Source organism: Hyla sarda, chromosome 1 (genome assembly GCF_029499605.1).
Source record: "Hyla sarda isolate aHylSar1 chromosome 1, aHylSar1.hap1, whole genome shotgun sequence".
Lineage (NCBI taxonomy): Eukaryota > Metazoa > Chordata > Amphibia > Anura > Hylidae > Hyla > Hyla sarda.
The window spans coordinates 56,657,949-56,670,693 of NC_079189.1; the positions used below are offsets into that span (position 1 = coordinate 56,657,949).

At 43.2% G+C, this 12,745-nt stretch overlaps 1 protein-coding gene across 1 annotated transcript in view; it reads right to left on the minus strand.

Moving 5' to 3' along the window:
- MAN2B2 (mannosidase alpha class 2B member 2) overlaps positions 1-12,745 on the minus strand; it is a 57,892-nt gene that overhangs the window by 31,022 nt on the left and 14,125 nt on the right. Inside the window, exons 6-10 of the mRNA XM_056555101.1 lie at positions 10,630-10,807; positions 7,744-7,939; positions 6,755-6,945; positions 4,377-4,521; positions 3,515-3,636 (exon numbers count right to left, since the gene is read on the minus strand). Of these exons, the coding sequence (XP_056411076.1) occupies positions 3,515-3,636; positions 4,377-4,521; positions 6,755-6,945; positions 7,744-7,939; positions 10,630-10,807 (832 nt within the window). The remainder of the gene's footprint in view (positions 1-3,514; positions 3,637-4,376; positions 4,522-6,754; positions 6,946-7,743; positions 7,940-10,629; positions 10,808-12,745) is intronic.

The window sequence follows — 12,745 nt, forward strand, 5'->3', positions numbered from 1 at the left end:
TGAGCTATACAGGCAGTTTTTTCCCCATCATGGCTTGGTTCTTGATTTGATAAACATTGATAGCTGTGAGACCTTATATAGACAGGGGTGTGTCTTTCCAAATCCTGTCCAATCAGTTGAATTCACCAAAGGTGACTCTGATCAAGGTGCATGATCAGGAGAAATGGAAGGCCCCAGAGCTAAAATATAAGTGTCATAGCAAAGGGTCTTTATATAAAAAAAAAAAAAGTTTTTACATTCTCATTGAGGTTTGGTCGCAGAATGATGGGGAAAACTTTTGTTTACATTAGCACAAGGAAGGAAAACAACAAAATATAAAAAAAAGTGAACGGATCTGAAAACTTCCTGAATGCATTGTACATACTATTTCAGTCCTCTAGGTTATATATATTTAAAATGTATTAAAGATAAAATATAATATAACATAAGTAGCGTTTTAGCTTGTGTGGAATCGCAGGGCCCTTGAGTCCCACAACAGCCTGTGTATTACATAAAAGTATTCATCTAATATACTGTAATATAAAACATAGTATAATAAAATATGATTGTTTAGTATAACTATATCACTTTCAATGTATAGCCAGTAAATATACTTAATGCAACAATTTATATGCTTCTTGGTCTGCTGTGACCTTTAGTCTGCCAAACTTTGGTACCAAATAAAAAGTAATATTCTCTGTCAACAGGATTTTGTGAATAAAGAGAGGTTAGGTGTAGGACACCTCTTAACCTTTTGTAGTCTGGGCTGTTTTAGCCAATGTTGTATAGTTTAGTGGATCCGCTCGGACCGAGCAGATGAGCCGGCAGATGTTAGCAGTAATGATCTGTATGCGCTCTGTGCATCCCGTGCGTGGAGCTCCGGTGTACGTTGGCAGTGCAGGTCTCTTTATATGTTCTGCCGATGCACAGCGTAGGGGTGAATTCCTGCTTGCGATGTGAGCCTAGACAATGATATCTGAAGGGATTGTGGTCTCCGGTATGGTAAGGGTCTGTGCAGTGGCAAGTGGTTTCCCCGTCCTATTCTCTGGTAATCCCTGCTGTGCAGGTGTGGGAGGGTTACGTCCTTGTGGTTCCGTGGTGGGAATCCTGGTTTGTAATCAGTGACTGAGCTGTACGCGTTTCAGGATAAGAATCCTTTCTTCAGCAGCTTCAAATGCCTTACTTTTAAATCCATTTGAAGCTGCTGAAATTCCTCTGCCAAAAGAAGGGACTTATTCATTCTTTAGGCAGAATCAGCCCCGCAGAAACCATAATGACCTAGCGCCGACTTCGTAAGTGTGAACCTAGCCTAAAAGCTGCTGTTACCTAGCATGCCATCTAGGTTCCTATCCAATAAAGCCATATTTGATCATTTTTGGTAAAGTTTCTTTGAATCTATCAAGGATTTAAATTACTAGGGAGTGAATTTTTTGATGACTGTCCTGACTTAAAGCTTAGAAGACTTAAACGCTTTAAGAAAACTTCAAACAAGTCATGCAGTGCTGATTGGTCGGGGTCTCAGTGCTGCGACCCCCACAATCTCTAGATATAGCTAGATGAAGCACGGCAGCACGCTTCACTCCCTGGCTTTGTGGTAGTTCTGATTCCAGTTTATGGAGCTTATCTCATGCAATTCTTAACCCAGCTATATCTAGAGATATCCCAGCACCAAGAATCACCTGGCTAATGAAAACTTTTGACATGTCTGCATGGCAAGTTAAAAATGTTTTTCTAAATGTCTAAATGTTTCTCTAAAACAAGTAAAGGTTATCTTCCCCAATCACACAACCACTGACTGAATATTCAAAAGGAGTAAAGTTCTCATTACAAAGAAAAAAAAAATATTCCCACAAGAAAATGTTAACATTTTATTGTTAAAAAAAAAAAAATCTGCGCCCGGTCTTCATATTGCTTTGGTTTTGTATTGAACAACTGCCAAGTACAGTAGTGGTTGCTCCTTCCCACCGCACCACTACCAGTACATAAACTGTACCATAAACAAATATAGCTGCCATTACTATGGTCAACAATATACAATTAACATACAAAGCAAAGCTAGTCAGATGAGATCTACCTTCAGAAAGGAAGAAAAACTAAAATACTTTTTGAATTAATAAAGGTTATTTAGGATAAACATCAGTAGACATGTAGGAAGGATGCTGCAGATTGTAGGAGCCTTAAATGCAGAAGTGTGTCATTCACAAAAGGAAGTTGATTTATGTGGTAGGAAGTAGGAAGACACCCCTCTCACATGGAAGACAGAAACCCATGAGATGTAAATGATGTGGCCAGTGTATAAGCTGTGCCGAATTCTCAACAAATCAAGAATAAGCTATGGAAATACAGGTACTAAACAGTCCATTAGTTTGTTTTCACATGGGTGAAAACAAACTGATGTTTTATATACTCCTCCTATATTTTATACTCCATCTTGTATATCATTCGCCATGTTGTCTATAATCTGCCATCTTGTTTGTACTCTTTCATTATGAACTGATCATGAACTTCATTAGTAATTATAGCCAGGAAAATGTATATTCAAGATTACAATGGCTGAGCTTAGAGGAAAGCTTCAAGGCCATTCAGTTTGAGGCCTCACACACACACATCCTCCCTCCTGCTTAAAGCTAACAGGTAATGGGGATCGTGTATAATCTGGAAGGGTGTCATCCTTTCATGTGTCTATAATAATCTGATTTCTGTAGTAAAAAGTCAGAAGAGTCTGTATACGGCTGGAGTCTGTGTCATTAATTTCTTTTACCAGGCCAGGTCATTTATAACTACTGATTTGGAATCAAACAACATATTGAAGGAATCCATTTAATTCCCTATCATGGGGATTTAAATGCTATAGGACACAATGTGCCTTATGGATATTATTACTATAGTAGCAGTCTGGCTGTGTAGTCCAGATCTTCCCCTATAACAGTAATGGCTGTGTAGTCTGGATTGTCCCCTAACAGCAGTCTTTCTGTGTAGTCTAGAGCACCCCCTATAACAGCAATCTGTCTGTGTAGTCTAGAGCACCCCCTATAACAGCAGTCTGTCTGTGTAGTCTAGGGCACCCCCTATAACAGCAGTCTGTCTGTGTAGTCTAGGGCACCCCCTATAACAGCAGTCTGTCTGTGTAGTCTAGGGCACCCCCTATAACAGCAGTCTGTCTGTGTAGTCTAGGGCACCCCCTATAACAGCAGTCTGTCTGTGTAGTCTAGGGCACCCCCTATAACAGCAGTCTGTCTGTGTAGTCTAGGGCACCCCTATAACAGCAGTCTGTCTGTGTAGTCTAGAGCACCCCCTATAACATCAGTCTGGCACACAACCTATAACACGAGTCTGGCTGTGTAGTCTGGACCTCCCCCTATAGTAGAAGTATAGCTTTGTATTCTGGGAATTCCCCCTTATAATAGCAGTCTGCTTAGGTAGCCTGGAGTGCCCCCTATAACAGCAGTCTGTCTGTGTAGTCTGGAGCACCCCTTATAACAGCTTTCCCCTATAAAAACTGGTTGCTATATATCTGTATATTAAGAATCCATACCTGTGCTGGCACCAGCTGACCAAACTCATCATACACAGCTGTGACTGAGGTATTTAGTGCCACTCGAATATATGTGGTCCAGTTCCAGGCCAGTGGGTTATAGACAGTAATATATATGTCACCTGTAGGATATTTGAAGAGGATACTGAATTACAATATATGTTACATACAAATATATTCAATAATGTTCCCATTTTTAATATGTCCCTATTATAGGCTGCAGTCTGAATATTGAGTGTACTAATATTTTACATCATATAGTTTTAGGCAATCTGTCTAGTATATGTACCAACATATTCCCAACAAACAAATGGTTGGGGATGTAAAAACACCAAAAATACAGCAGAAAATGAAGTGTACATCCAATGATGGTTCCGGTGGTAGGTTATCTGTTTAAAATTTGTGGCAACGTCTTCGACTTGCTCAAAGACTATCGCGATCTGGACACTTATTTCCTGAAAGTCTCATGTATGTCTGTGGCACATCTGGCAAAATCAGCTACTGATCAAGATAGTCTCAAAGCAAGTCTCAGGGTCAAAATTTGAAACAAATATTCTGCCACCAGAACCATTATTAAAGGTAGGCTTTAATATGTTTTGTGCAGTGTTAACAATTTGGTTTCCTAGGATATTCTGCACCCTGTAGGTCATGTGAGAAACTGCATATTTTCTTACTCATTGTATGCAGAGAAATTCTTCACAAGGTCTTGTAAGAAACCCCCTCTGCAATTTGAGATAGGATTAAAGATTAATAAATAACGGGTGATATAATTCAATCTGGAATACATGGTGCTGTCTCTACAACTCATCTGTCATGTAACTGCATTGGTAGAACTTTTTTTTCACTAATATAATTAAAATACCTTCTGGATTCTCATGGCTGAATTGGTCAAAAATGATGGCTTCCATCAATTTTCGTACACCAGTCATTCCTTGATGTAGGTGTGCCATATACATATCTCTGACCTTAGGAGACTCTGTACCCGTGATACCGTCATGATGCTGGACCTATAAAGCAGAGCCCATTTATTACTGTATATCGTATATACTCGAGTATAAGCCGACCCGAATATAAGCCGAGGCCCCTAATTTCACCCCCAAAAACCCAGGAAGTTATTGACTCGACTATAAGCCTAGGGTGGGAAATACATCATCCCCCCTGTCATCATCCAGACCTCCGTCATTAAGACCCTCATCATCATCACCCTGTCATCATCCCCCCTTCATCATCATTACCCTGTCATCATCCCCCCTTCATCATCACCGCCTGTCATCATCGCACACCCCCCCTTCATCATCACCGCCTGTCATCATCCCCCTGTCATCATCCCACACCCTCCACCTCCTTCATCATCACTGCTTGTCAATGTCTGATTACAGTGGTCTGCAACCTGCGGATCTCCGGATGTTCCAAAACTACAACTCCCAGCATGCCCGGACAGCCATCGGCTGTCCGGGCATGCTGGGAGTTGTAGTTTTGAAACGTCTGAAGGTCCGCAGGTTGAATACCCACTGCGGCCTTCGTCATCATCTAGACCCCCCCCACCCCCTTTAGTTTTGTACTCCCCTCGGCGGGATGTTATGGTGAGCTGGTCCGGGCCATCTGTGCTGCAGCGATCGTCCGGTGGGGAGGGTTAGTCGTTCCGGGCTGTCCATCTTCACCGGGGGGGCCCTCTTCTCCACGCTTCGGGCCCGGAATAGTGACGTTGCCTTGACGAAGACGCACAGGGACGTTGCTCATGAACGTCCCTGTGCGTCGTCGTCAAGGCAACGTCGTTATTCCGGGGCCGGACCCGAAGCGCGGAGAAGAGGCCCCCCCCGGTGAATATAGACAGCCCGGAAGGACTATCCCTCCCCACCGGACGGTCCCTGCAGCACAGATAGCCCGGACCAGCTCACCCTAATGTCCCGCAGAGGGGAGGCGAGTACAAAACTAAAGGGGATGGGGGGGGGGGGGGATGGTCTTCAAGCTGCGGACCTCCAGATGTTTCAAGACTACAACTCCCAGCATGTCCGGACAGCCGATGGCCAGACCACCGAGGGCCGAGAGTTCACTCGAGTATAAGAAAAATCGTGCTGAAAAACTCAGCTTATACTTGAGTATATACAGTATACATTTTCCATTAGTCCACTTTTATTAGAGATGTGTCTATGTTGACTTTTTCCAGTAACGCCGTGATCCTGGGTTGGAAACTACCCTTAAAGGGGTTCTCCGGTGCTTACACATCTTAGCCCCTATCCAAAGGATAGGGGATAAGATGCCTGATCGCGGGAGTCCCACAGCTGGGGACCCCCAGGATCATGCACGCGGCACCCCGTTTGTAATCAATCCCCGAAGAGTGTTCGCCTAGGGTCTGATTACGGGCGACTACAGGGCCGGCTATCACGCCTCCTCCCGTAGACTTGCACTGAGGGGCGGAGCGTGACATCACACGGGGGCGGAGGCGTGACATCACACGCCGCCGGCCCTGTAGTCGCCCGTAATCAGACCCGGAGCAAACACGCTCCGGGGACTGATTACAAACAGGGTGCAGCGTGCATGATCGCATCAGGCATCTTATCCCCTATCCTTTGGATAGGGGATAAGATGTGTAAGCACCGGAGAACCCCTTTAAATATCATATTTGTTTTACAGATCATAGAATTTTTTGACAATTAAATGCTGGAAAACAATTATTCATCAAAAGAGTTTCAAGCGTTACTCCACCTTAGAGATAGGGAGGACATTCACATAAACTGACAGTGACTGACTGACAGGAAAATAAGTACAGGAGAGCCCAAGGAACATTCAGGGGTATTGGTACAGTCTTGGAGAAGGAAACTGGGAACACAAGGCTACAAACCCCATGAGATCTCAGGTTAGACACACACTTGGACATTTACAAGTTTGGAAGAAAACCAGCTGAAATAAATGAAGTCACAGATTTACTACACATCTGGATTCTGACGCAATGCCTTAGGCTAGGTTCACCGTGCTGTTGGGCTCCGCTATATGGAGTACCGTTGGCAAGTCCGTCGTAATGCAGGGGGAAAAAAATGGTGAACTACACGATCCCCAACAGACCCCATTCAAATCAATGGGAAACATTGGGACCTGGTCTAGTCAGTTGTGCTGTTGGCTGTTCGGCACAAAAATAAATAAACACAAAAAAGAAAATAAAAGAGCCCAACGGACCTAGAACGGAACGATGCACAGCTGCAACGTGAACCTAGCCTTAGAGGTCTGACTCTTAAGGCTCACCTCTGAGACAGCCCATCTGAGGGTCTGTAGTTGTTCTAGTGCCCACATTTTGCAGACTGCTCCAGAAGGATGCTTCAGCAGATACAGAGTAAATGCAGACTCCCCCGCATACAGCAGCGAGCTGGCCCTGCGTGCTATTCCTTTCAGGACATTTCGGGATGCAAAGAATCCTGTCCAAGCTTGAAATACATCTAAAAAAGGTAAAACAATAATATAATGTTAACTATTAAGATGTGTATGAATTTAGATAATTCTATCTCTTGTCTCTATGTCATATGTAACAATCTAAAGTATCTATCTATACCTTTATCTACAGTATCTATCAAGGCAGAGATTATATTTGAATGTGGATTGTGATTTGAACCTCTATTTCGCTGGTACCCTACTATTGTGCTTAAGTATCTATCAATCCATTATGTACCGTATATATTCGAGTATTAGCCGAGGCCCCTAATTTCACCCCAAAAACCCAGGAAAGGTTATTGACTCGACTATAAGCCTAGAGTGGGAAATACATCACCCCCCCCCCCCGTCATCATCCAGACCCCCGTCATTAACACCCCCATCATCATCACCGCCTGTCATCACCCCCTGTCATCATCCCACACCCCCCCTTCATCATCACTGCCTGTCATCATCCCCATCATCATCCCACCCCCCCTTATCATCACCGCCTGTCATCATCCCCCCCACCCCTCACCTTCATCATCTCCGCCTGTCAATCCAGTGGTCTTCAACCTGCGGACCTCCAGATGTTTCAAAACTACAACTCCCAGCATGCCCGGACAGCCATCGGCTGTCCGGGCATGCTGGGAGTTGCAGTTTTGAAACATCTGGAGGTCCGCAGGTTGAAGACCACTGAAGGCGGAGATTTCACTCGAGCACGAACAATTGTGCTGAAAAACTCAGATTATACTCGAGTATATACAGTATTTATTACCCTTTATCACATGTATCTATCAGTAGAGCTGTGAGTTTGCCAACAATACCTGAAGAGTAAGGAAGGAAATCCTGACTACCTCGAACCTCCCAGATCATATTCCTATTATATATATTCTTGAAGTATTCTCCAAGTGTAGAATACTGCACAGTCACTCCAAACTCTGGTTTACTGTTGATATATTGCAGTAAAAAATCCATGTTATTAAACTGGACAGAAGAATTGAAGAACTGCTTGTCACATCCCTGCAATGGTAAGCCAGGAAAATTAGTTAAAAACATACCAACACAATACAACAACCATATACATCCAACTGTTAATAAACAAGTTACAGGAGGTGTTCATCTACACTTATATAAGTCCTATGTAAGGACCCGGCTGGTGATACTAATTTATTCCTGTAGTCTGAATTGGTGGGGTCCCCGGAGGTTAACCCCCACCAATCAGCTGGATAGGGGATAACATCTTGAATTGGGAATACCCTTTTAAATGTGCTCTCTGCACTTTCTCTGTTTTTTTTAAATCTTAATATTCAGGGCAAAATGCACATTCTTAATGGGGTTTTTCAATTACGAATATTCAATCTCATAGTCAATATTTCCAGCCATGGATAATAATGTTGGCTATGTGCTCTTTTCTTATCAGCTCTTTATTGGTGTCACGAACACACCCTATCGGTCCAGCCAAGACATTAGAGAGAGTGTGATGGTGCAAAGGTTAAGGCCACCAGACCTCTGGGTATCCACTACTAGTCCTAGCAAGTCACCAAATTAACCCTCAGATAAACGTGTTTCCACCAGAGCTGCCTTCAGAAAGTTGAGCTCCAATATTTAGAGATCAAAGACCAGAGCTGATTAAACATTTAATCTGATAAAAGGTATCACAGTGCTAAATATATAAAAATACAGAAACAAATGACATACAGGTACAAACATATATAAAAGAGTTTAGCAAGGCAAGTTCAAAAAACAAAAAAGATGAAGTTTTTACAGCATGATGATATCGAAGTCCATGAGAGCGAGTTCCAGCTGTTCTTAGGATGGTCTTGTCAGCTTGTTGCACAGCCTTCAACAACAGTTGAGTCCAGCATTTTAAGTCTTATCTGCTTCTTTGGAGGGAAACTCCATTCCCCCCCTCCCTCCCCTCTGATCCCACCAGGTGGGGCATCTCTCTTCCTGACCCCTTATCTCTTTGATCATATGATGAGACCAGAGTGCATGACTTCAAAGGAGATACAAACAAACAGCCAGACCCCCCCCCAATAAAATGCAATACACAAAAAACAAAAGGATACACCATCTGAATGACCCCACACCCATGTCTTATAAAACACATGTATGTTTCCATAATCAGGCCTTGGGTCTGAAAATTGTCCTTTCGAGAGCAAAGGATCCTGATTCTCCTAAAGGTGGTAACTGGACCCATCCGTCATTGTTGGCTTATACTACAAATACGTATGGAGTGTCTATTGTAAGAATAACCCCTTAAGTTTTTAAGTATTCCACTGCATTATAATTTTAGCATTATCTATATATATAAAACTCAGTGTGTGTGTGTGCGTATGTATGTATGTGTGTGTATGTATGTGTGTATGTTCCAAACGGCAAAAGATATTAACATGAAACTTGGCACACATGTTGCTTATATGTCAACAACAAACATAGGATAGGTTATTTAACCCTTACCCACCCCCATTTGCCAGGGGCGGGGTTTATGTTTAAAGTCCCATACAAGTCAATGGGAAATATATGTTATTGCATAACTTATTTATATTTCGATAATACTTGGTCACATGTTACTTATATGTCCACTTAAAATATAGGATAGTTAATTTAACCCTTATTTACCCCCCGTTTGTGAGTGTCGGGGTTTTTGATTAAAGTCCCATGCAAATCAATGGAAATGTATGTTCCCACACAGCTTCCGTACGGTTGGAGATATTTCAATACCTGGTCCACATATTACAGGTCGGGATAGGAGGACAGGGATAGGAGGACAGGGATAGGAGGACAGGGATAGGAGGACAGGGATAGGAGGACAGGGATAGGAGGACCGGGATAGGAGGACCGGGATAGGAGGACCGGGATAGGAGGACCGGGATAGGAGGACCGGGATAGGAGGACCGGGATAGGAGGACCGGGATAGGAGGACCGGGATATGACAACAATATATGAGGACGGGATATGAAGTCAAAAGCTTCCTCCTTTGTTTATTTTCATCCTCAACAAGGATTAGGAAGGAAAAACCGGGCAATGCCGGGTACTCAGTAGTATTATTATACAATATATATAATATACAATACAGTGACCCCCCCGACCTACGATGGCCCCGTGTGGTCAGCTGACGATCACTCACCTGTCCTCGGGGCTCTGTAGCATACTCCTCAGGATTCCCTGCATCGTCGGCGCTCTCCATCGTCGTCATCACGTCGCCGCGCACGCCGTTCCGTCATCCAATAGGACCGGCATGGCAGCGACGGAGAGCGACGTTCCCAGACAGCAGAGACCTTCCCGGAGCGTCGGGGACACCACGGGGATGCGGCAAAAGTGATGGAGGGCGACATCCAGGGCAGCGGTGATGGTCCGGAGCGGCGGGGACACGTGAGTATAACCTCCAATACCAGTGGTCTTCAACCTGCGGACCTCCAGATGTTGCAAAACTACAACTCCCAGCATGCCCGGACAGCCGTTGGCTGTCCGGGCATGCTGGGAGTTGTAGTTTTGCAACATCTGGAAGTCCGCAGGTTGGAGACCACTGTCCTATACTTTACATGGCACGGATCCCTCAACATACGATGGTTTCAACAAACGATGGTTTATTTAGAACGGATTACCATTGTATGTTGAGGGACCACTGTATCTATTATGCACCATAAAACATTATGAAATAAAGAAACTGAAGAAGAAAAACCAAAGCTGACAGAAATTATATTTACCCAGGGCCACAATAAATCATTGGTTCTAAACCAGGCAGCACGTGTCTTTATATTCTTCACCATGGTTTCAGCATACTGGTGAATGCTGTCTCCTGTAACTGGGAGACTCATGTTGGGATAAATACCATCCTTTGGCGGATCAGGAAACAGAGCAATTCCATTCCAGTAAAAACCTGACCTAGGAAAGTGAGAACAATAAACTGAGCATTATGTGGCTGGAGTGCGTTTGTTTATTCTGCAATTCTCTATTACATTTTTCTCATAGGTAACAATTCCCTCCTACAAATATACAGCAGTTTATACTATATAAAGGCCACTTTATCTACAGTAACATAATCTGCACTAGTGACAAATGTGCAGGCAATGTCCGAGGTCCTGAATATATATATGAAAAAATTATGATCCGTCTAGAATTTTAATGGCAGATTTATATGAACAGCGAGAGAAAGAACAACAACAAAAATCAAAAAAACGCATTTCAAGTTATGATTTGACTTGCATTGTACTCTATCATTCAGTAAGATTTTGGCTCCCAGGTGTCTTTTATACAGGGCCCTTTAAGAGAGTGCTCCTAATCTCAGCTTGTTATCTGTATAAAAAAAGACACCTGGAAGCAAGATATCTTACTCATTGATAGGGAATCAAATACTTAAAATGCAAACTAATTCCTAACTGATTTGAAGTGTGTTTTTCTGGATATTTTGTTGTTATTCTCTCTCTTACTGTTCTAATAAACCTATAACTAAAATTATAGACTGAACATTTCTTTGTCATTGGGTAAATGTACTAAATTTTTTCCTTTACTAAAACAATTGTACTATCATAGAACTGCATTAAAATGTGTTTTGCCACTATAAAGAATGATGGCATATCCACAGGACACAGGTAGGGGCTGTCTTTTATATCTCCGCTTTAACCATGATCAAAAGATGTCAAGGAAACCCAATCTCTGGATAAAGGAGGATGGCTGGGGTTTAGAAGTTGGATTTCACATATTAGATGTTCACAGTTTGCGATGAAAAAATCCCTTTTAAAACATCCTATAGTTATTTTGTATGTGTGATAAGATAAAGCTACTGTTCATTTTGCTTACAGCCACTGAAAATGGACGTCTGTTCAATGGTCCTAGTATTACTGAAAGAGAGACACATTCTGCTGCAGCACACAACTCTATTGAATGTGCATGCTAATACATCAGGACTGCACTGAAATGTATTAGAACAGTGACATAATTTATCTAATCCGTATGGCGGTACATTGCTATTGATTTGACATGTCACAAGACATCACTACTCTGAATTCTTGAGCTGGATGCTCAATTGATCAGTATAAAGACAGGACATAATACCGTGTGGTAGCCCAGTACAGGGGTCGCACCCCTGTACCATTGCTGCCCTGTCAGGCAGACTCCATTCCGTGACCCCTGGGCCTCCCCTTCACCTATGTGTCCTGAATAGTTAAATAATGCAGTGTTATTCAATGCAATGTACATAATTTGTTCTATACCTTTAAGTACTGTTGTCATGTGATTGTAACCAGGGAAGGTACCAGTGACCATGTGACCTACAGGGTGACCTATGGTACCCCTCCATAGTCTCACCCATATAAGCCCTTGGGTGGAGCTAGCTCAGTCTCTTTTCCTGCTTAGCTGTGTTGCAGTGAGGTCAAGTCTTGAGACAGTGTCTGGTGTCCTAAGGAGACCTAAAGTCTACCACGCAGCCATGGATCCACAAGTCCACTACCCCCCAAGTCCAAGTCAAAGCCCAGTAAGCTACAAACAGGGTGAAGTCTGTCATAGTCAGTCTCAGTCAAGTCAGTCCAAGTCAAGTCTGTCTCAAGTCACCGTGGCCCTGCATCAAACTGTTCATGTCCACTATAAGTCCATCCAAGCCCTGTGGTCTCTGAAGTCACTGCTCACCTCCTTGGGCCTAGCCAAGCGGGTGGTGTAGAGGTAAGACCACGTCCTGGCATCACGACCACGAGGGGTTAATGCCATCTGCCCTCATCCCACCCTCACCACAACTGTACTAAGCACTGTTCTTTATCATCTTAAAAGCATTATCCAGGATTACAAAAACATAGATGATTACTTCTGAGAACAGCACCACACCTGTCC